At 39.7% G+C, this 23,234-nt stretch overlaps 1 protein-coding gene across 1 annotated transcript in view; it reads left to right on the top strand.

Moving 5' to 3' along the window:
- The window catches only part of LOC136866983 (nose resistant to fluoxetine protein 6), a 159,240-nt gene that overhangs the window by 83,785 nt on the left and 52,221 nt on the right, over positions 1–23,234 (top strand). The window contains exons 7-8 of the mRNA XM_068226787.1: positions 1,647–1,803; positions 19,297–19,494. Of these exons, the coding sequence (XP_068082888.1) occupies positions 1,647–1,803; positions 19,297–19,494 (355 nt within the window). The remainder of the gene's footprint in view (positions 1–1,646; positions 1,804–19,296; positions 19,495–23,234) is intronic.

The raw sequence follows: 23,234 nt of genomic DNA on the forward strand, positions 1-23,234 counted from the left end.
ACTACCTGTAGAGAAATGGAAAGAGAAATATAAGTCATCATCATTTTTTTGGATTTCTGGTCAGTTTACTCAAATACTTCACACGTCCTCTTCACGATATTCAGGTATTTAAGACAATAAATTATGTGATGTTTCACCGAAAATACTGTAGATGTCTTTTTTGTATTTCTTCGGTTCTTGTTCAGGTTATTGTACAGAATGCAGCCTTTGCATCTTCTGAAAGGTTACAACCCACTTTCGATGATCCAATTATTGGTTTTGTCTCTTGACAGACACCTATCCGATAAGGTTGCACCTACGGCTTGTTTATCCACTTCATTAGTAAGTACAAACCAGCTTATCGCTTCAGGATCGCATGGTATGGTTCACAAGAGACCAGAACTCATATCAATAAAATTCGTACCCTCTTGTCTGAAAAGATTTAGGATGCAGGAATTACGTATACATGAAAATGTTGAAGGTAAACTCAGGATGGGTTTGCATGGAGAACCGTATGGACTGATGCTCTAAACAACAAAGACATGTCAGTATGGTTCACATATTATGTAAAAACCATGTAACACCAGTTCTCGCCAATGTTGTGTGATGGATAGCAGGCAATGATCTGCTGATAAACGGGGTTAAAGATTACGTTGTGTGCTTCATTAATATAAAAAGTCCTCTCAGTTTTACGTACTACGTTGATGGGATGAATTTTGCATGTGAGGATCACTGTAAGTACATAGGTGTTATTATAAGGAAAGATCTTCATTGGGGTAATCACATAAACGGGGCTGTATATAACGGGTACAGATCCATGCACATGATTGTGAGGGTATTTTGGGGTAGTAGTAAGAATGAAAACGAAAAGGCATATAAGTCTCTGGTAAGACCCCAACCAGAGTATGAATCCACTGCATGGAACTAGAAGAAATGCATAGAAAAAAACTCGATTTCATCAGGGTGACTACCGACAAAAGTGTAGCGTAATGGGCATGATGCAAAATTTAGGAAGGGAATCTTTGGGAGAAAGGAGATGAGCTACTCGACTAAGTGGTATGTTCTGGGCTGTCAATGGAAAGTTTACGTGGGGCATTAGTAGACGAATAAGTTGTGTGGTGTTCTTTAAAAGTAGGAATGATCAAAATATTAAGATAAATTCGGAATTCAGGAGGAAAAAGTTCGGGCAAATATTATTTTGTAAGAAGTAAACTTAGGTACTGGAATAATTTACCAAGGAAGGTCTTTAGTAAATTTCCAAATTCTTTGCAACTATTTAAGTAATATGCGTAAGCAACATATAGGAATCTGCCACCTGGGCGACTGCTCTAAATGATCAGTAGTGATTGATTGATTGATTGCTTGATTGATTGATTGATTGATTGATTGATTGATTGATTGATCGATTGATTGATTGATTGATTGATTGATTGATTGATTGATTGATTGATTGATTGATTGATTGATTGATTGATTGATTGATTGATTGATTGATTGATTGATTGATTGATTGATTGATTGATTGATTGATTGATTGATTGATTGATTGATTGATTGATTGATTGATTGATTGATTGATTGATTGATTGATTGACACTTGTATGCTAGGTCCCATTGTAACGTCCTACTTATCTTCATTATGTATGTTAAATAAATTTTGTTTGCAGGCTGACACCATCATTAGCTGCAGTTTTGCTGTTCGACATTTCTATAGGTTCAAAGCTTGGCGATGGTCCGTTTTGGCACACCCATTATACGAACGACTGTAAGACGACCTGGTGGAAAGTATTGTTCTACGTCAGGAATTACGACATCACATCTACGGTATGTATCTGAACTGGTTCACGACCAGTATATAGGACTATTCGGTAGTGAGATTTAGAGGGATTTTAATTCGGCCGGGATCTAATTGTTCGACAAAAGTGAGCGATACATTACATAATTAGAAGCCTGTGTGCCCAAGTATGGAGACCATTGGTTTAAAGTGAATTTATCATCAAACGTTTCTGTGAAGCAATGCTGTATAGTTATATCGACCACAGAAACTAAGGTTGAGACTGTTTATGATCTTTCCTCTTTCGGTGTGGCATCTGCTCCTTTTGTCAATTCCTTTCTTTGCTGTGGATTCGTACCACCACCACCACGAACAACAACATAGTTATATGATATAGCGTATTATCTTACTCATCCGCCTATTGCCATTCTTTGATGGATGCAGTACTTTTGTATCCATCTCTTGGCACAGGCCAGAGCAAAGTGTAGCTTCCACTGAAGTCCCGGTCTCATCCATGGCTGTGACAATATGAAGGTGCTGGGGTATGGATGGTGCTGAGTAATGACACTCGGAGCTCAAATAGTGTCTGAGTGTTATGAAAGGTGTTGCTCATAGGGTCAGTCGTGCTGCAGTGGCACATTCTGGACCAGTGAGGAAAGCAATGGCAAACTACCTCACTCCTCAACTTGCCTAGTACGCCTCATTTGAGCTCTGCCATTGGTTTTTGCAGTTTCCCTATAACTGCATAGCCTTTGGTGGTGCTATTTGAGGATTCAACCAGCCTCTGGGCTGATGACCTAACAGACAGACATCTTACTCATATTATGAGTGAAAAAATCTTTCTTTCTTTCCAACTTAATAAGTTTACCGTCCTGGGTTGGATTTTCCCTCAAACTCAAGGGCAGTGTCTTGGAGCGTGAGACTTTGGATAGGGGCATATTACTGTGAAGGAGGACCAGTATATCGCCCAACGGTTTCACCTGCTTTGCTGAACACAGGCCTTGTGGAGGGATAGTAAGAATGGAAGGGATAGACAAGGAAGAGGGAAGAAAGCGGCCGTAGGCATACGTTAGGTACCATTCCCGCATTTGCATGGAGGAGAAGTGAGAAGCCACGGAAAAACACTTAGAAGTTGACTGAAGTGGGAATCGAACTCTTTCTACACAGTTGACCTCCCGAAGCTGAGTGGATGCAGTTCCGTCTCTCGTACTACTTTTCAAATTTCGTGTCAGAGTCGGGAATCGAACTCGGGCCTCCGGGGGGCGGAAGCTAATCACACTAAACGCTACACAACAGAGGCGGACACGAGTGAAATATTTTTCTTTGAATTGTCGTACAGTAAGATTTAGTTGATAATAATAATAATAATAATAATAATAATAATAATAATAATAATAATAATAAAATTGCAATGGCGTATGGCTTTTAGTGCTGGGAGATCCCAGAACGGGTTCGGCCTGCCAGGTGCAGGTCTTTTGACTGACGGCCATAGGCGACCTGCGCGTCGTGATGAAGATGAAATGACAATGAAGACAACACATACACCCAGCCCCCGTGCCAGGGAAATTAACAAATGATGGTTGAAATTCCCGACCCTGCCGGGAATCGAACCCGGGACCCCTATGATCAAAGGCCAGCACGCTAACCATTTAGCCATGGAGCCGGATATAATAATAATAATAATAATAATAATAATAATAATAATAATAATAATAATAATAATAATAATATGGCGTTAGCCACCGTGTTCAAGCATCTTACTTTGACACTGTCTGTTTGCGAGTTAATTTTGACGTGCTCTTTTAACCTAGGCCTACTAAATAGCAGAGTAAGCAGAATCTGTCTTGAGCGGCTATGGTTGAGTTGTTATAAATTTTTTTGGGTTAACACCAAACTTGTCACCAGATATCTCTTACATGCCGATATCATAAGTAGAATTCTTTTCTTCCGCCATTCATAAATCTAACTACCTCCGCAGCGTTTGAACCTGCTATCAGGGGATCCGAAGGCCGAAATAGTACGACGTATTCATGTAGATCATCACTCTACTACGAATTGGTGCTATAAGTTACTTTCTTCTATTATCCTTATTACTACCATGCCAAGCTCTATGGCTGAATGGTCAGCATGCAGGCCTTTGGTACAAAGGGTCCCGGGTACGACTCATAACCGGGTCGAGAACATTAACCTTAATTGGTTAGTTCGTCTTGTTGGGTGTTCGTGATGTCTTCAACACTAGAAATCATCTATTATATGTCGCCATCCTCACAGGCATGCTGGTCGCATGTAAGCCGTCTACGAGAAGAAGAAAAACACATGCTCCACACCTCCCCGGTGTCCATACACCATTATTAAATGAGATCCATTACGCGGAAATAGAACCCAAAATTGTGAATTGAAATTTTACAACAGAGCTGAACGAAAATATTTGGGGTGTAAAAACTGCATTTCTATGTTTTGACTTCTTGCGTTGCCTATGGAACTTCTAAACAAACTAAATCACGCAGCAGTTCGAGTCTATGCCACACGATGTAATGAAAACCTTGTCAAATTTTTAAGAAAATTTGTGAAATCTGTAACTGCGTAATTGATTAGCCATTCCTCAAGTCTCAAGCGAAATACCGACACACCGATTCTGTTGAGGATCTTAGACCTCCGACCGGAATGGGTCTTGGATGTTATTTCTGAATCATTTTTGCCAGGGCTGCAGTGACGTGTGAGGGTGAGGACCTGTTGAAACGGAATTGATACTGGTCAGAATATGACCTGTACCCTGTTTAGGGGTGACTAATTGGGACGCTCATAGTGGAAACCAACGGCGTTGGGTTTATAGATTAGTCTAGAATAGAATATCCGGGACGTATTCGGTAACATTTCTCCACCGGATCACTTCGCCAATGAAGATCAACAGAAGGGGCTCGATCCTGGTACGTTTAGGGAATAAAGTTTCATTACTTTTGTTTATTTTAATTTTGATTCTCAGCTTTTGGAGCAATGGTTTGAAGGTGGAGAGGACGTCTTGAATGTAATTTCGTACTCCTGGTGGTTGCCACGTGACAGAGTAAATAGCCGCTTAATCAGGATACATATAGAACTTGACGTGAGTCGGGTTAAGTATGTTGGCCATGTATACTTTAAAGAGGGTAGGAGAGATAACTCCTCCCTGGGGAACTCCAGCCAAGATGGGCGGGGGTCCGACAGGGTTTTGTTAACTTGTACCTGGAATTTCCTATCAGAAAGGTAGGTTTTGAATATTATTGAGGTGAATAAACACAAGAGGACAGACCACCCGTGCTTACGTACTACTGGTACAGAGGCAAGCTATTCATTCTGGAGGCGAGTGCATGTTCTCAGAATGATTTTCTGTGGTCTGCTATTTTTATTTCCAGGAAAATGCCTGAGAGTTTCTATTCATAACCCCTAACCGATTGTTTCCACCTCTTCACCCAATTTTACCCACCATCATTGATTATCTCATTTCATTATCTCCTCAACTAAGTTAGGGGACATGAAGTGCATCCTGCCGTTAAAACCATGCCATAAAATTCCGTTTTTACTCCATCCCGAACCCGTATCAGGAAACGAGAGGTAGACATGCAAAGAGTTCCACACGTACTTTGGGTCTATCTTCAACGGTTTGGAAAGCGAAAGGCTATAAATATATGTTTACTAGCGGGAATGGTGTTGCTCCGAAGTATTAATAAATAGTTCAAGTAGCTCGTATTGATATGCCGGTTGTAGTCATACAGTATATTTATGAACATTTAATAAGGAGCTTGTTATGGTATGCCGCAGTTAATGGGCATGAGGCCATCATGCCGTGTATTTGGTAAAAATCTATCCATATATTCGCTTTCTTCATCCTGCAGTTCTTGATACAAATCTTGATATTTTGTCATAGAAAGCTATGGTGTCTTTAATCGCAGTTCTTCTATATAGAACGATTGTCTTGTGAGCTCATAGGCTAGTCTCGAAAGAGAGTATTTTGCCAGGTAATGAACTTATAGATACATGGCTTTCACTCTTTCTATTGTAGCTAGGTTATCCTTCGGTAGGTGTTCCCAGATGTCATGATGGGGTCTGTTTGTACGTAGACTTTTTTCCCTTCAGCAGCACGTAAGTTATTAGGAATGTTCTCCGTCTGTTAATATACCTGGAAGCATGGGAATGGTTCAGAATCAAAGACTAGCGGGGAATAGTATTCTTCCGTGATCAGAGGAAGTGTATATTTTCTAGGTAGTAATCAAACAAGGCTGCATGCAACGACATTACTCAAGATCAGAATATTAATGAAAGTGTTAGTCGCTTAGCAACCTGCAGAGTACGGAATGTACTGCGGGTTAGGGTAAGCCTTCGCCTGTAATTACCGGAGTGATCATTTAATGTTTTGATTTTATAATCACTCAAAAGTTGGCTGAACTTAGAGACCTATCAATGCCTAATAATTCACAGACGAGTAATTCTGTAGGAAATAAAACAAAAATGAAGGAAAACGATCCACAATTATTATTATTATTATTATTATTATTATTATTATTATTATTATTATTATTATTATTATGATACATACATACATTATCATTATAGACTGTTATGCCTTTCAGCGTTCAGTCTGCAAGCCTCTGAGAATTTACTAAACGTCGCCACAATCCTCAATTTGCAACTAGTGTTGTGGCCTCATTTAGTTCTGTACCTCTTATCCTTAAATCGTTAGAAACCGAGTCTAACCATCGTCGTCTTGGTCTCCCTCTACTTCTCTTACCCTCCATAACAGAGTCCATTATTCTCCTAGGTAACCTATCCTCCTACATTCGCCTCACATGACCCCACCACCTAAGCCGGTTTATACGTACAGCTTCATCCATCGAGTTCATTCCTAAATTAGCCTTTATCTCCTCATTCCGAGTACCCTCCTGCCATTGTTCCCACCTGTTTGTACCAACAATCAGTCTTGCCATTTTCATGTCTGTTACTTCTAACTTATGAATAAGATATCCTGAGTCCACCCAGATTTCGCTCCCGTAAAGCAAAGTTGGTCTGAAAATAGACCGATGTAAAGATAGTTTCGTCTGGGAGCTGACTTCCTTCTTACAGAATACTGCTGATCGCAACTGCGAGCTCACTGCATTAGCTTTACTACACCTTGATTCAATCTCACTTACTATATTACCATCCTGGGAGAACACACAACCTAAATACTTGAACTTATCGACCTGTTCTAGCTTTGTATCACCAATCTGACATTCAATTCTGTTGAATTTCTTACCTACTGACATCAATTTAGTCTTCGAGAGGCTAATTTTCATACCATACTCATTGCACCTATTTTCAAGTTCCAAGATATTAGACTGCAGGCTTTCGGCACAGTCTGCCATTAAGACCAAGTCGTCAGCATAGGCCAAACTGCTTACTACATTTTCACCTAACTGAATCCCTCCCTGCCCTTTTATACCTTTCAGCAGATGATCCATGTAAACTACGAACAGCAAAGGTGAAAGATTACAGCCTTGTCCAACCCCTGTAAGTACCCTGAACCAAGAACTCATTCTACCATCAATTCTCACTGAAGCCCAATTGTCAACATAAATGCTTTCGATTGATTTTAATAATCTACCTTTAATACCATAGTCCCCCAGTATGGCGAACATCTTTTCCCTAGGTACCCTGTCATATGCTTTCTCCAGATCTACGAAACATAAACACAACTGCCTATTCCTCTCGTAGCATTTTTCAATTACCTGGCGCATACTGAAAATCTGATCCTGACAGCCTCTCTGTGGTCTGAAACCACACTGGTTTTCATCCAACTTCCTCTCAACGACTGATCGCACCCTCCCTTCCAAGATGCCAGTGAATACTTTGCCTGGTATACTAATCAATGAGATACCTCGATAGTTGTTGCAATCCTTCCTGTTCCCTTGCTTATAGATAGGTGCAATTACTGCTTTTGTCCAATCTGAAGGTACCTTATTATTATTATTATTATTATTATTATTATTATTATTATTATTATTATTATTATTATTATTATTATCGTATGGCATTTAGAAGCATAATGTGTAAAAATATACAATTAACATACATAAGGCATTCGGGCGTTCTCTGGGCAACGGTGGTACACCGGCTTATTCTTCCACGAAGGCGCTGCTATACAGCAACAAGCAGATGATCGGTCCAGTAGAATGGACGGACGGATTTTCCAAAGCTGTTTTTGGTAATCTCTTTTAATATATACACGGCTCAAAACAATTAGGGGATCAGTTGAGATACCTAGGTTCTGAAGTATTTTCATAAACAGAATTTACTAAAATGGTTCGACGTCTTTCTGTCGTTTCTACGGAGTGGAGACAACAGCATTACGGTAACCAAGATAGTGGTAATAATAGAAAGTACCTTCAGACGGGGTTGGTGTTGACTTGTGTTTACTCTACGAAACGAATTACACAAGCAGTTGGGTTCAGATAGTGAAGTGAGCAGGTAGTGCAATGCAACAACAACGTGACTTACCCGAAGCTATGGCATGGAGAACCATATGAAGGTTGAAAGTGAGACAGACACAGAGGGAGGTGGTTGCAGCTATTGGAGTGTTCCAAAGTGTAATTTTCAGGACATGGACGCGATTTCAGACAACAGGAACTGTTAAAAGAAGGCAAGGCCAAAGTCGTCCACGGGTAACATCAGCAAGAGATGACCGTTATCTCCGGTTAACAGCCCGTCGAGGCAGGAGGTTGAATGCAATTCAGCTGCAACGTACCCTCCAGGCAGCAAAAGGACGCGCAATATCAACACAAACAGTCGGAAATTGCCTTTGGGAATGTGGCCTCTACGCACGGAGGCCTATGGTGTGTGCCCCATAAAACCACGATACGGTTTAGCCTGCAGAAAGGAACATCAGGATTGGAGTCGTAACGAATGGCGCCGGGTTCTGTTCACAGATGAGTCAAGATTTTGTGTTCAGCCGGACAATCGCTGTTCCCTCATCTGGACAGAACGTGGGACTCGGAACAGTTCTGCTTATGTGCAGGAAATATCACCATATTATGGTGGTGGAAGAATAGTGTGAGCAGGAGTCAGTATTGGCTACGTACTGTGCCCTTTTAAAGGCAACAACTGCGGTGATCTCTTCTATCTTCTGTGCGCCGGCTGCTCCTGTAATAAATGACATATACATCATACTCACCGCTGCATGTAGACTCTTCTTTCTCAGACGTGCCCGTCCGTTATCCCCGGAGAGGCCACCCGCTGATTGAGGAGTGAGGGAATGAAAAGAAGGGGTAAACTAACTAAAATGACGGTACCCAAGACTGAATTAAAATTTAAATAAAAGACTAATTTATTAAAATAAAAAGCAAAGTGCGAAAAAAATGAACGTAAACTGAACTAGTGAAAAATGTAAACAAATGAAATAACAGTGACTAATAAAATATTAAAGAGCAAGGATCTGCCTTACAAAAATAATCATAAACTGCCTAAATAAACTGACTGAAGGTCAAACACCTTCATTAAAAATGTACAAGACTATCTTGACACTGTCTTCAAGTTAAATAAAATGACTCAATTTAAAACAACTCTGGTCAGAAAGACCACCTTCTTGAAATACACAAATTATATTACGGAGAAACATGTCTCCCAAATATTCAAGTTAATAACATGACTCAAATTAATTCTCTGGTCAGAAAGACCACCTTCTTGAAATATAAATTATATTACGGAGAAATAATATCTCTCAAATATACTTTTAAAATAGTTGACTCACAATAAAGTAAATTAAATTCTGTTATGCCACCAAACCACTGACTTATAGGAGTTATTAAATGTTTAACACCTGTCGCTCATTTGGTAAAATACCCAAATTTAAATAAATCATGAACTGCACTAAGCAAGTGTATCACTTAAGGAATAATTCGAAGAAAACAGAACAACCATGAACATCACACTTCATTTCCTACATAACTGTTGTCTTATTCAATACCTCATGAATAAACCAAATTAATTATCTAAACATTACTCTGAGTGTATCCAACCACTCATCTAAATTTTAACTTCATTTGCATGTCTGTGATAGACTGGACTTGTTAAAATAAACAGAAATTTAGGCCAAACGCCTGATGTTAACATTATCAAATGATAGCGATCCTTGTACATTAAAATTTTTATTGACTTTGCCGCTAACTGCACTTTATTATAAATTCATATTTGTGGTATCACCACTAGATGGAGGCAGGTATCCTCTTATTTACCATTCATTGCGGCAGTTTTAAACAATTGGTTTATTTAAAGATCGCTTCATTTCAAAATAAAAATGTAGTGGGTTTTAAAAGAAAGTTTGGTAATTACTTAGATGCCTGGTATGAGCATACCACTAACATTTCGACTGTGACATTAATCGATGATCCAATAAACCTAACATCTGGAATGGTATTTACATCATTACGTTGATTACCGGAGAAACACTGCTCCGACACAAAAAAAATACAGAGATCAAAAAAAAACTAGCCTAGCTACACTTATCTATTTACAACAAATCAAATATAAATAATTCACATACACCTGCGTCCTACAAATAAACGGTAAAAGTACAAACAGAAAAGAAAACTAATAAGCAAACTATATCCCACCATCGCGGCCTACTGGAAATTAAAAGGATAGAAAATGCGCAAAACAAACTCGGAGTCACTAGAAAAAAAAATAAATATGCCCCGCTGCGAGTAGCAAAATGAAATATTGCGAATTTGACGGCAATCTCAAATTTCAGACGATCAATGTCTGGACATGATATTATTTAACCTTGATGGACAATTACTGTTACTTCACGTCATCCGTGACTCTACATAAATATTCAAAACACATTGACTTGTCGCTCTGTTCACATTGTACAATAGCTAGCATTATTATCGAGCATCTACTTCCCCTGGAATTAATTAAACAAATACAGGCTCCTGCCTGTAGTATCATAACCCATGTCGTAACACATTTAACACACGTGGTTAAACTCTTCATTTCACAATTCTATTTTCTCATTAATTCTCGACGTCATTATTATTCATTATTCTCACAATACAGCCTCGCTCGTATCCGGCGGGCAAATATCCGTCGTGCACATAACGGCTTCTTGCAAAAATTCAAGACATGGTCCCAATATCATATTTCCATCATCAACGTAGATCATCAGGGATATTAATCATCTAGCTCGATCTCTCGATCATTCACTGTCAACACATCACAAAAATCACAGAGCTGACTCATCAATGGCGCTCACCGTTTCTATCAAAACAAAGAATGACGAGATTGCCTCTCAAAACACAAATGTTGAAATAAAATATTCGCGTCTACCAAAATCGTCGCACAATACGCGGGATAAATACAATCAAAACCGGTCATCAGAAGGATGATTCCGCAACATGAAACAAACTGAAATGCGCAAAAATAGCAAAATAAACATTGAAAACATCGCGACGGCGTCCACAAGATCAAAACTCCAACAAAATCGACTCAAAACCAATGATCTAGAATCATGATGAAAAATAAAACAAAAAACTGACATTACACTCGTAGATCAAAATATCAAAGCTGTCTAACTGTCGAAGTGACATACTACAAAATCAACCATAAAACACGCAAACAAACATCTCCTTAAACAAAGTGCACAAAATAAGCCTATCTGAAAGTGCAACATAAACATTATTATTATTATTATTATTATTATTATTATTATTATTATTATTATTATTATTATTATTATTATTATTATTGGCAGTATTATAAAACTGTGAATTATTTACAACCCTACCTAGTACTCTAAATTACATTGATCATCGATTTTTGCCACGGTCCTACATATTTATTTACATTATAAAATGATGCTCATTACCTTTGATGGTGGAGGCAGGTCGGTTCACCCACCGGTCCCTGTCATGGTTGAAATTAGAATTCCATCTTCAAGCTGATGTGGTATTCCAGATTTTTACACACGCAAATTCGACACATTCTTGCCATGCCGTGACACACGTTTATATTAGCATAAAACACTCGTATTTCTCTCACTCCAGTGAAAGTTAGAACATGCCACTGCAGACTCCTGCCTGTTGTAGAAGGATGATCGCCTCGCTATCTACCTGCAAAACACCTGGTGGCCTGCTCGCCGATCCCTCAGCTCTGTTTACACTACAGCTTACAGTACATTAACCCTACTGTCTCCTCAAGGTTGACTATTGCGGTCTCCATTGAAGAAAGTCAATCACCTTCCTGTCTGTCTTTACTGGTTTCTCCCCGTAAACATCTCGCTTGCCAAACAGTTTGTAGAATGGTAGAAACAAGCTAAAATACAGTTTATGTCGTGGAGAAACTTTTATACTGATCTCACATGTAACACTCCCCGCTGGTTAGAAATGTTTTTATGTAAATATGCTGAAAAACATAGACTTGTTTCCCTCGACTAGTAATGTGAGTTCATTTGAGTTGAAAGTGTAATTCTTGCCTACTCTCCCTGAATTTACAGTAAAAGTCTGTGAAAATGTTCATTTACTGAAATGCGATTCTCCCAAGTCAATAATACAAGGCTTTCTAACAATGCCTTCAAGTGTCTAATCGCTTTCTTACCAGCCAAAATGAAGCTGACTAAATGCATTTGCTGACACACTCTGTCACATTGTCAAACGTAAATTCACTGAGAATACTGAAGTAACACTAAAAGTACTCAAGACAATAACTGAGAACTCTGAAGACACTAAGAATGACTCAAAACACTGAGCACTGCAAAGACACTGAGAAACTCAAAACATTGAGCTCGACTGACAATTCACAACGACTGACTGAGAACTCAAAAACACTGAGACCTCGAAAAACACTGAGAGTTCGACCCTGTGGTCGCTGGGTTTTGTAGAAACTCCTCCCTTCCGTGGAAGAGATGTGGCGTAATAATCTAGTCCTCAGGAGCGCTTTCTCGTACATCCGTAGGTTATGGTTTTCAAAATTTATATGCAAAACTTCCTAAATTTTGTCCGACTCACATGTGATATTGCGCCGCGGGAAATGATCATAGGATAATCCACACGACTGCGCGCGTCACTGGTGTTATTTTCTTCCGGTGGATGGCCTCATCCTGCCATGACAGCTCCTTCTTCTAGATCCAATTACTCCTCCGTGTGCAGTTGAATTTTAATAATTGGGCACTAATTATCCACAGATTGGTACTGATAATTCACCAAATATTATAAAGAAGTCAGGACACTGTTTTTCACTACCACATCGGGCTTCAGATCGCGAGAAACTGACTGTAGTTTTCCCGGTACAACAGCTCATTCAAATTTAGAATATTCTGATTGGCTGAGACTTTCGCGCTCTTCCAAACGTGGGTGCATCCGCTTCCTCCCAAGAATTGGCGGTTATAGTCGTTGGTTCCCTGTTGTCCTAGCAAAGTAGGTCAGGCTTCAGCGCGTGCTTTCCTCGTGAGAACGACCACCAAGTCGCCGCTCCCAGGCGGTGTCATAAAATTTATTGGAAGGGACCCTAAGGATGGTTTGCAATTTTGGTCGTGCCTGGAGAAGAGTTTCATGGATTCTCTCGCCGCCTGACTGGCGCCAGAAAGTTCCTTTGTGACTGCTAGTTTCACAGCCTTACTGTGGTATCTCATATGTGAAATATTCAATTTAATTGTGAATTAAATTAGGCCAAATTCGCTTATGGGTGCAATGCCCCCTTACGCCGTTAGAAATCTTACGCGGTAGTGGAAGATTTCTCCATTCAACCAATGATATTCTAGACATACTTGCAGCCATAAGCGAATGTATACTCCTGACTATGAAGTATACCTCTGCTTATGTCTGAGTTTTTCTCTGATTTCTCTCTCTAAAAGTTTGTTCTCTTTCTCGAGGTCATCTGCAATCTGTTTCATGACTGCTAGTATCTCGGCTGAGTTCTGTTCGCATTCCGGACAATTCTCTTCTGCCTGTTGACCTATCTCAATCTCGAAATGACTGTCGTCTCCTGGGTTCGCTGATAGGGTTTCCTGGTCATCTTCTTCTTCTGCTTCGGTACATGGGTCATCATCATCATCTTCTTCTTCCGCTTCGGTACACGGGTCATCATCATCATCATCTTCTTCTTCCGTGCCGGAACTTGCGTCTTCTCCTGCGTTTGAGCTCCTTGGTTTTTCCACGAAATTCACTTGACAACTCAAAAACACTCTGAGAGCTCGACCCTGGTTCTTTATGAATTTCTCCTCGAGCTTTATCTCACACTGCTTGAATTCTTCCAAGACCTGTCCGTGTACTGCCTCGACTTTATTCGCAAGTTCGGCTTGGCTACTTTTCAATTCGATTTGTGTGGCTTTTAACTCGTTGGCTAACTCTACCTGGCTGGATTTTAATTCGCCTTGTGTGGTTTTAAATTCGTTAGCTAACTCGGCCTGGCTAGTTTCTACTCTGTTTACAAGTTCAGCCTGACTGGATTTCAGTTCGTCGGCTAATTCTGTTTGGCTACTTTCGACTTTATTTACAAGTTCAGCCTGACTGGATTTCAGTTCGTCAGCTAATTCTGTTTGGCTACTTTCGATCTTATTCGATAGTTCGGCCTGACTCGATTTCAACTCATCTGGTTGTTACACTTAAATCGTTAATGGTTTTAATCAACCTGTCCCACTGCTCCTGGCTAATCGACATTTTATGTGCTGAGAGAATACGACTGAGACCATCAGGCTCCCCAACCTACTTCCAACACATGCAAGACATAGTAATCACCAATACAAAACAATTTTATCCTAAATTTGGATAAAATTATACAAAACATATCATTTATAATTAATACCACTACTTGTCAAACAGTACTATCACAGCATTCATATTTATCAACACTCAGTAAATCTATGTTCATGGCTGTTAGTCTGGGTACAAAATAAATAAAATGTAAAGTACCAAGTCCCGGGGATAAGCAAATCTAGCCCCTAAAGTTGGGCGGCACGCTTTTCACTCCTCACTCCGGCCCCTGTGCCCTTTTAAAGGCAACAACTGCGGTGATCTCTTCTATCTTCTGTGCGCCGGCTGCTCCTGTAATAAATGACATATACATCATACTCACCGCTGCATGTAGACTCTTCTTTCTCAGACGTGCCCGTCCGTTATCCCCGGAGAGGCCACCCGCTGATTGAGGAGTGAGGGAATGAAAAGAAGGGGTAAACTAACTAAAATGACGGTACCCAAGACTGAATTAAAATTTAAATAAAAGACTAATTTATTAAAATAAAAGCAAAGTGCGAAAAAAATGAACGTAAACTGAACTAGTGAAAAATGTAAACAAATGAAATAACAGTGACTAATAAAATATTAAAGAGCAAGGATCTGCCTTACAAAAATAATCATAAACTGCCTAAATAAACTGACTGAAGGTCAAACACCTTCATTAAAAATGTACAAGACTATCTTGACACTGTCTTCAAGTTAAATAAAATGACTCAATTTAAAACAACTCTGGTCAGAAAGACCACCTTCTTGAAATACACAAATTATATTACGGAGAAACATGTCTCCCAAATATTCAAGTTAATAACATGACTCAAATTAATTCTCTGGTCAGAAAGACCACCTTCTTGAAATATAAATTATATTACGGAGAAATAATATCTCTCAAATATACTTTTAAAATAGTTGACTCACAATAAAGTAAATTAAATTCTGTTATGCCACCAAACCACTGACTTATAGGAGTTATTAAATGTTTAACACCTGTCGCTCATTTGGTAAAATACCCAAATTTAAATAAATCATGAACTGCACTAAGCAAGTGTATCACTTAAGGAATAATTCGAAGAAAACAGAACAACCATGAACATCACACTTCATTTCCTACATAACTGTTGTCTTATTCAATACCTCATGAATAAACCAAATTAATTATCTAAACATTACTCTGAGTGTATCCAACCACTCATCTAAATTTTAACTTCATTTGCATGTCTGTGATAGACTGGACTTGTTAAAATAAACAGAAATTTAGGCCAAACGCCTGATGTTAACATTATCAAATGATAGCGATCCTTGTACATTAAAATTTTTATTGACTTTGCCGCTAACTGCACTTTATTATAAATTCATATTTGTGGTATCACCACTAGATGGAGGCAGGTATCCTCTTATTTACCATTCATTGCGGCAGTTTTAAACAATTGGTTTATTTAAAGATCGCTTCATTTCAAAATAAAAATGTAGTGGGTTTTAAAAGAAAGTTTGGTAATTACTTAGATGCCTGGTATGAGCATACCACTAACATTTCGACTGTGACATTAATCGATGATCCAATAAACCTAACATCTGGAATGGTATTTACATCATTACGTTGATTACCGGAGAAACACTGCTCCGACACAAAAAAAATACAGAGATCAAAAAAAAACTAGCCTAGCTACACTTATCTATTTACAACAAATCAAATATAAATAATTCACATACACCTGCGTCCTACAAATAAACGGTAAAAGTACAAACAGAAAAGAAAACTAATAAGCAAACTATATCCCACCATCGCGGCCTACTGGAAATTAAAAGGATAGAAAATGCGCAAAACAAACTCGGAGTCACTAGAAAAAAAAATAAATATGCCCCGCTGCGAGTAGCAAAATGAAATATTGCGAATTTGACGGCAATCTCAAATTTCAGACGATCAATGTCTGGACATGATATTATTTAACCTTGATGGACAATTACTGTTACTTCACGTCATCCGTGACTCTACATAAATATTCAAAACACATTGACTTGTCGCTCTGTTCACATTGTACAATAGCTAGCATTATTATCGAGCATCTACTTCCCCTGGAATTAATTAAACAAATACAGGCTCCTGCCTGTAGTATCATAACCCATGTCGTAACACATTTAACACACGTGGTTAAACTCTTCATTTCACAATTCTATTTTCTCATTAATTCTCGACGTCATTATTATTCATTATTCTCACAATACAGCCTCGCTCGTATCCGGCGGGCAAATATCCGTCGTGCACATAACGGCTTCTTGCAAAAATTCAAGACATGGTCCCAATATCATATTTCCATCATCAACGTAGATCATCAGGGATATTAATCATCTAGCTCGATCTCTCGATCATTCACTGTCAACACATCACAAAAATCACAGAGCTGACTCATCAATGGCGCTCACCGTTTCTATCAAAACAAAGAATGACGAGATTGCCTCTCAAAACACAAATGTTGAAATAAAATATTCGCGTCTACCAAAATCGTCGCACAATACGCGGGATAAATACAATCAAAACCGGTCATCAGAAGGATGATTCCGCAACATGAAACAAACTGAAATGCGCAAAAATAGCAAAATAAACATTGAAAACATCGCGACGGCGTCCACAAGATCAAAACTCCAACAAAATCGACTCAAAACCAATGATCTAGAATCATGATGAAAAATAAAACAAAAAACTGACATTACACTCGTAGATCAAAATATCAAAGCTGTCTAACTGTCGAAGTGACATACTACAAAATCAACCATAAAACACGCAAACAAACATCTCCTTAAACAAAGTGCACAAAATAAGCCTATCTGAAAGTGCAACATAAACATTATTATTATTATTATTATTATTATTATTATTATTATTATTATTATTATTATTGGCAGTATTATAAAACTGTGAATTATTTACAACCCTACCTAGTACTCTAAATTACATTGATCATCGATTTTTGCCACGGTCCTACATATTTATTTACATTATAAAATGATGCTCATTACCTTTGATGGTGGAGGCAGGTCGGTTCACCCACCGGTCCCTGTCATGGTTGAAATTAGAATTCCATCTTCAAGCTGATGTGGTATTCCAGATTTTTACACACGCAAATTTGACACATTCTTGCCATGCCGTGACACACGTTTATATTAGCATAAAACACTCGTATTTCTCTCACTCCAGTGAAAGTTAGAACATGCCACTGCAGACTCCTGCCTGTTGTAGAAGGATGATCGCCTCGCTATCTACCTGCAAAACACCTGGTGGCCTGCTCGCCGATCCCTCAGCTCTGTTTACACTACAGCTTACAGTACATTAACCCTACTGTCTCCTCAAGGTTGACTATTGCGGTCTCCATTGAAGAAAGTCAATCACCTTCCTGTCTGTCTTTACTGGTTTCTCCCCGTAAACATCTCGCTTGCCAAACAGTTTGTAGAATGGTAGAAACAAGCTAAAATACAGTTTATGTCGTGGAGAAACTTTTATACTGATCTCACATGTAACACTCCCCGCTGGTTAGAAATGTTTTTATGTAAATATGCTGAAAAACATAGACTTGTTTCCCTCGACTAGTAATGTGAGTTCATTTGAGTTGAAAGTGTAATTCTTGCCTACTCTCCCTGAATTTACAGTAAAAGTCTGTGAAAATGTTCATTTACTGAAATGCGATTCTCCCAAGTCAATAATACAAGGCTTTCTAACAATGCCTACAAGTGTCTAATCGCTTTCTTACCAGCCAAAATGAAGCTGACTAAATGCATTTGCTGACACACTCTGTCACATTGTCAAACGTAAATTCACTGAGAATACTGAAGTAACACTAAAAGTACTCAAGACAATAACTGAGAACTCTGAAGACACTAAGAATGACTCAAAACACTGAGCACTGCAAAGACACTGAGAAACTCAAAACATTGAGCTCGACTGACAATTCACAACGACTGACTGAGAACTCAAAAACACTGAGACCTCGAAAAACACTGAGAGTTCGACCCTGTGGTCGCTGGGTTTTGTAGAAACTCCTCCCTTCCGTGGAAGGGATGTGGCGTAATAATCTAGTCCTCAGGAGCGCTTTCTCGTACATCCGTAGGTTATGGTTTTCAAAATTTATATGCAAAACTTCCTAAATTTTGTCCGACTCACATGTGATATTGCGCCGCGGGAAATGATCATAGGATAATCCACACGACTGCGCGCGTCACTGGTGTTATTTTCTTCCGGTGGATGGCCTCATCCTGCCATGACAGCTCCTTCTTCTAGATCCAATTACTCCTCCGTGTGCAGTTGAATTTTAATAATTGGGCACTAATTATCCACAGATTGGTACTGATAATTCACCAAATATTATAAAGAAGTCAGGACACTGTTTTTCACTACCACATCGGGCTTCAGATCGCGAGAAACTGACTGTAGTTTTCCCGGTACAACAGCTCATTCAAATTTAGAATATTCTGATTGGCTGAGACTTTCGCGCTCTTCCAAACGTGGGTGCATCCGCTTCCTCCCAAGAATTGGCGGTTATAGTCGTTGGTTCCCTATTGTCCTAGCAAAGTAGGTCAGGCTTCAGCGCGTGCTTTCCTCGTGAGAACGACCACCAAGTCGCCGCTCCCAGGCGGTGTCATAAAATTTATTGGAAGGGACCCTAAGGATGGTTTGCAATTTTGGTCGTGCCTGGAGAAGAGTTTCATGGATTCTCTCGCCGCCTGACTGGCGCCAGAAAGTTCCTTTGTGACTGCTAGTTTCACAGCCTTACTGTGGTATCTCATATGTGAAATATTCAATTTAATTGTGAATTAAATTAGGCCAAATTCGCTTATGGGTGCAGTACGGACCTTTATGTCGTTCAGAATGGCGCTATGACTGCTCAGAGGTATAGAGACGAGATCCTTCGACATTTCATTGTGCCCTACGCTGGTGCCATAGGAGATGGGTTCCTTCAGGTGGACGATAACGCTCGTCCCCACAGAGCTGCACTGGTGGACAACATGCTTGAAGCTAAGGCAATTGAACGAATGGCGTGGCCAGCTTGTTCACCGGACTAAAACCAGATTGCGCATGTCTGGGATGCACTTGGCAGACGCATTGCAGCCAGACCAGCTCCTCCCACAACAGTTGCAGAGCTAGATATTGCACTCATGGATGAATAGTCAAATATCCCTCAAGAGCTGATATAGACTATGCCAAGCAGGTGTGCAACTGTACTGGCCGTCCGAGGTGATCACACACCGCATTAGAGGGCAACGGGAATGACTTTTTCACTATTATGGTAGCCCCATGGGGCCTCGCTCTAAGTAAACGCTATGTAAACCTCAAGTAAAGAATTGAGACAGCAAAATATCTTACTGTCTCACACACAAATTACAATTGTAACCGATACCGGAATGAAATGCGTTACATACGTATATTATGTATGATATCTCACCTGATGCCCTAATTGTTTTGAACAGTGTAGAATTTCTACGGTGTCCTACGGTCTAAAGTGTAGTGTGCCTGCCTCTCACCTGAAGGCCCCGAATAAAATTCCCGGCTATGTTAGGGACTTTCACCCAGACCTGAGTGTCGGATCGAGGTCCGTGAAGTCTGCGTGATTTAAATTGAGGAGAGGTGAGGTGAGGTGGCATCCCTGGTCTAGAAATGCAAGCATAATGGTCAAAAGATTCGTCGCGCTGTCCATGTGTCAGCTCGTATTCTGCAGGTCTTCGGACTGAGCAGCAGTCCCTCGGTTGGTTACGGCCCATCAGGGCATTAGTTTCAGGGGAGAGGGGAGTTGAGGTGCCTAGAAGTGTTTCATTGACGCATACCTTTCATGGTTACACAGATATTCGTACATCGTTAGATTAGCCTATTTACAGGCCGAATAATTCCTACTGTGAAATACTGTATTCAAATAATTATATGTAGGCTCAGAAGTATACTTTTAGATCAGATACTGCACCCTGGTGGGGGTGTGATAAGCGTCATGCAATTGTAATTATGATGAATTATTGAGGAATATATATTTCATGTTCAGAATAAATAGTATCTTACTGTACAGTACAGTAAGAACAGGCCAGGCCGAGATGGCAGGTTTCACCATACCATAGAATGTTGTCTCCAGTGAGATTAACAAACACAATGAGGGACAGAATTAGGTTTCTCAGAACTTGTGGCAACGAAAGAAAGAGAGAGGGTAACTTGTTGCCAAAGTTTTCATAGCCCCGGGCAGTCTTGGTAGTAGCAACAGCGCAGGGAGCCGGGTGCAAATTTCTGAGAAATGATGGTGAGGTATCTCCATGTAACTAGCGGGAGTGGAAAACGGGGTTGGCACTGGAAGAAAAAAAATGAGCCTTCCCGGTCACGTGGTTAAGGTGGACCAATGGAAAAATTCACTTGACCAAAGCAAGGCGACAACTTCGTATTGTAAGAAGCACTAGCGAGGCTAACTCCGTGGATTAAACTGATAGAAAGAAGTGAAATATCGATTCAGAATAAAGTGGAATTTAGGAGCCTTACTATATCATAAAACTTATAAAAAGTTAATAATTACGGGAGATTGCATGGTGAAATTCTGAGAATTCATGGACGCTATTCGTTGATTGGCTGAAGGCAAAGGACGCCACAATAGAGCGCGAAATCCCGAGCCGGGATACGGCAGCTAAATTCGCGAATATATCCATTACCAGCGAACGATAATAGTTGAGAATTGGTATAGAGCATTTGAGAACATAATTACATCATTGGATCATATATTTAAGCCACGGGCCAAACCGCAAACTGTCGTATGAAGATATCGGGACTGTGCGTTCCAAGATGACCTCCGTTGAACTCGGAAGAGAGGGGATACAAGTATAAATATGAGGTCGTAGACAAGGACTGGAAGTAGTACTTCTGATATTGTGTTCGAGCAGTCACCACGCCAGTGGCGCGCAAGTACTTCTGATATTGTGTTCGAGCCGTGACTACGCCAGTGGCGCGAAAGTATTCTGATATTGTGTTCGGGCGGTCACCACGCCAGTGGTGCGTAACTACTTTTGACAAAGCGTTCGAGCCGTGACTACGCCAGGGGCGCGAGTGTGTACTTACTCAAAGTAGAGTTCGAAGTATTATATTGTTACATAGTACAGTGATTCATGACGTGATGTAGCTCATATTACGGTCTTGAGCAGTCTACTAATATGAAGTGTTTCAAATAGACAGGACTCAGTAAAGCCTAACTTACGGAGTGTGAGATTCTACCAACAGATTAGGAAGTGCGTTACATGAGAACGGTCACGAGTGTTTATGTCACCTAGTAAGCAGTCGATTCTAAACTGATACCTGGTCAGCTACACGAACGCGAGACGGGAAATTCAAGTGCGCGCACGGGTCGTAGTAAAGGGAATCCCGAGGTATCCCATGTTCCTAGTGTCCGGGAAAGGAATGAAGAATGTAAATCTACATTGAGTGGGCTAGATACAAGGCCGAGAGTGTAAAATTTGTGAATAGAATTTAGGGTGGAAATTATTCCAAAGTGCAACAGTTAATTTATTTGTTTTTATTCAAAATGTGTAAAGTTGAAAAGGGTCAAGGATTAATTCTTCAAGCTGGCATGAATACCAGTGGAATGCATTGCTAAAAACCGGAGGGGCTATGGCTTCTCGTCCGGTTTTAGCAGACTACAATGGCAGAGTTGAGTACCTTTTAATGTATTTATAGATTGCTATCGTTAGGGGGAGGAAATCATATTAATTTATCATGGTAACTTGATTGTGAAACGAGCCGTTACGGCTCGTATAAGTTCAAAGATAGATAGACAAAGGGACAAATTAATATGTAGATTAGACCAAGCACTCATCATAAGTTGATTATTAAATAGAGTAGGGTTGAGTTGTTCGTTCAAGTGCTTGAGTTGTTTGATATAATATGGAGCACGTTTCACGTAAAGATAATGTAAATATTCATTTCGGAGTGCTTCCAAAGTGTTTTTCCGTTATCGGAATTTTTATAGATATTAAGGCATGTTGTCAAGATAATCCAGAGGTAGGATTGCCAAGTGATTTAAATTGTTGTGGGACGGAATGAAGTCCATTGATTTGTTTGTAAATATCGCGAAGTTCGCCAGTGGACAAAATAATAATAATATGTACAAGTGTCGTAGTACATTAAAATTTGGTAATGTGTAAAGGCGTAATTAATAATAATCTTTGAGAATAAAGGCACGGGCCTAGTTGGATAGTACGATTGCAAATTAAAGTAATTTAAATGTGGAGATCACATATGCCGTGAATAATTATAATTTGGGCAGTGAATCCAGTTTTAACACTAATTGTTGATTTAACGTTTTTGGACTCCATAATAATCATAAATAAATTTGGTAGAAACGAGATAGGCTCTTTTATAATATGGTCACGCTATGTTTGAGGTCCAGAGGGATTTGAGCCAAAAATTGAGATTTGGAGTTTTGTGGGACAGAAATCCGGCCCGAAATGAAAGTGAATTGTACTGATGTTGATGAAGAAATAGATGGATCTTAAGGCCCACATAGAGGTTGTATTTATATACCGGTGTATTGAGTGGCAGAATAGAGTCCACACACCGAGGGTTAATTTCTGAAAATGTTTTGAAGAGTTCCAATGGATAAATGGACTTCAAAATGGAAAGGGAAGGAATAATTTAACAGTTGCAGAGATTGGAGGTATTTGCCCAACTGCGAGGTGTTATGGGATTTGAGAATTGTCTTAGGAGCATATGGTCTCCATGAATTAACGGCAGTACGAAAATA

Source organism: Anabrus simplex, chromosome 3 (assembly GCF_040414725.1).
Source record: "Anabrus simplex isolate iqAnaSimp1 chromosome 3, ASM4041472v1, whole genome shotgun sequence".
NCBI lineage: Eukaryota > Metazoa > Arthropoda > Insecta > Orthoptera > Tettigoniidae > Anabrus > Anabrus simplex.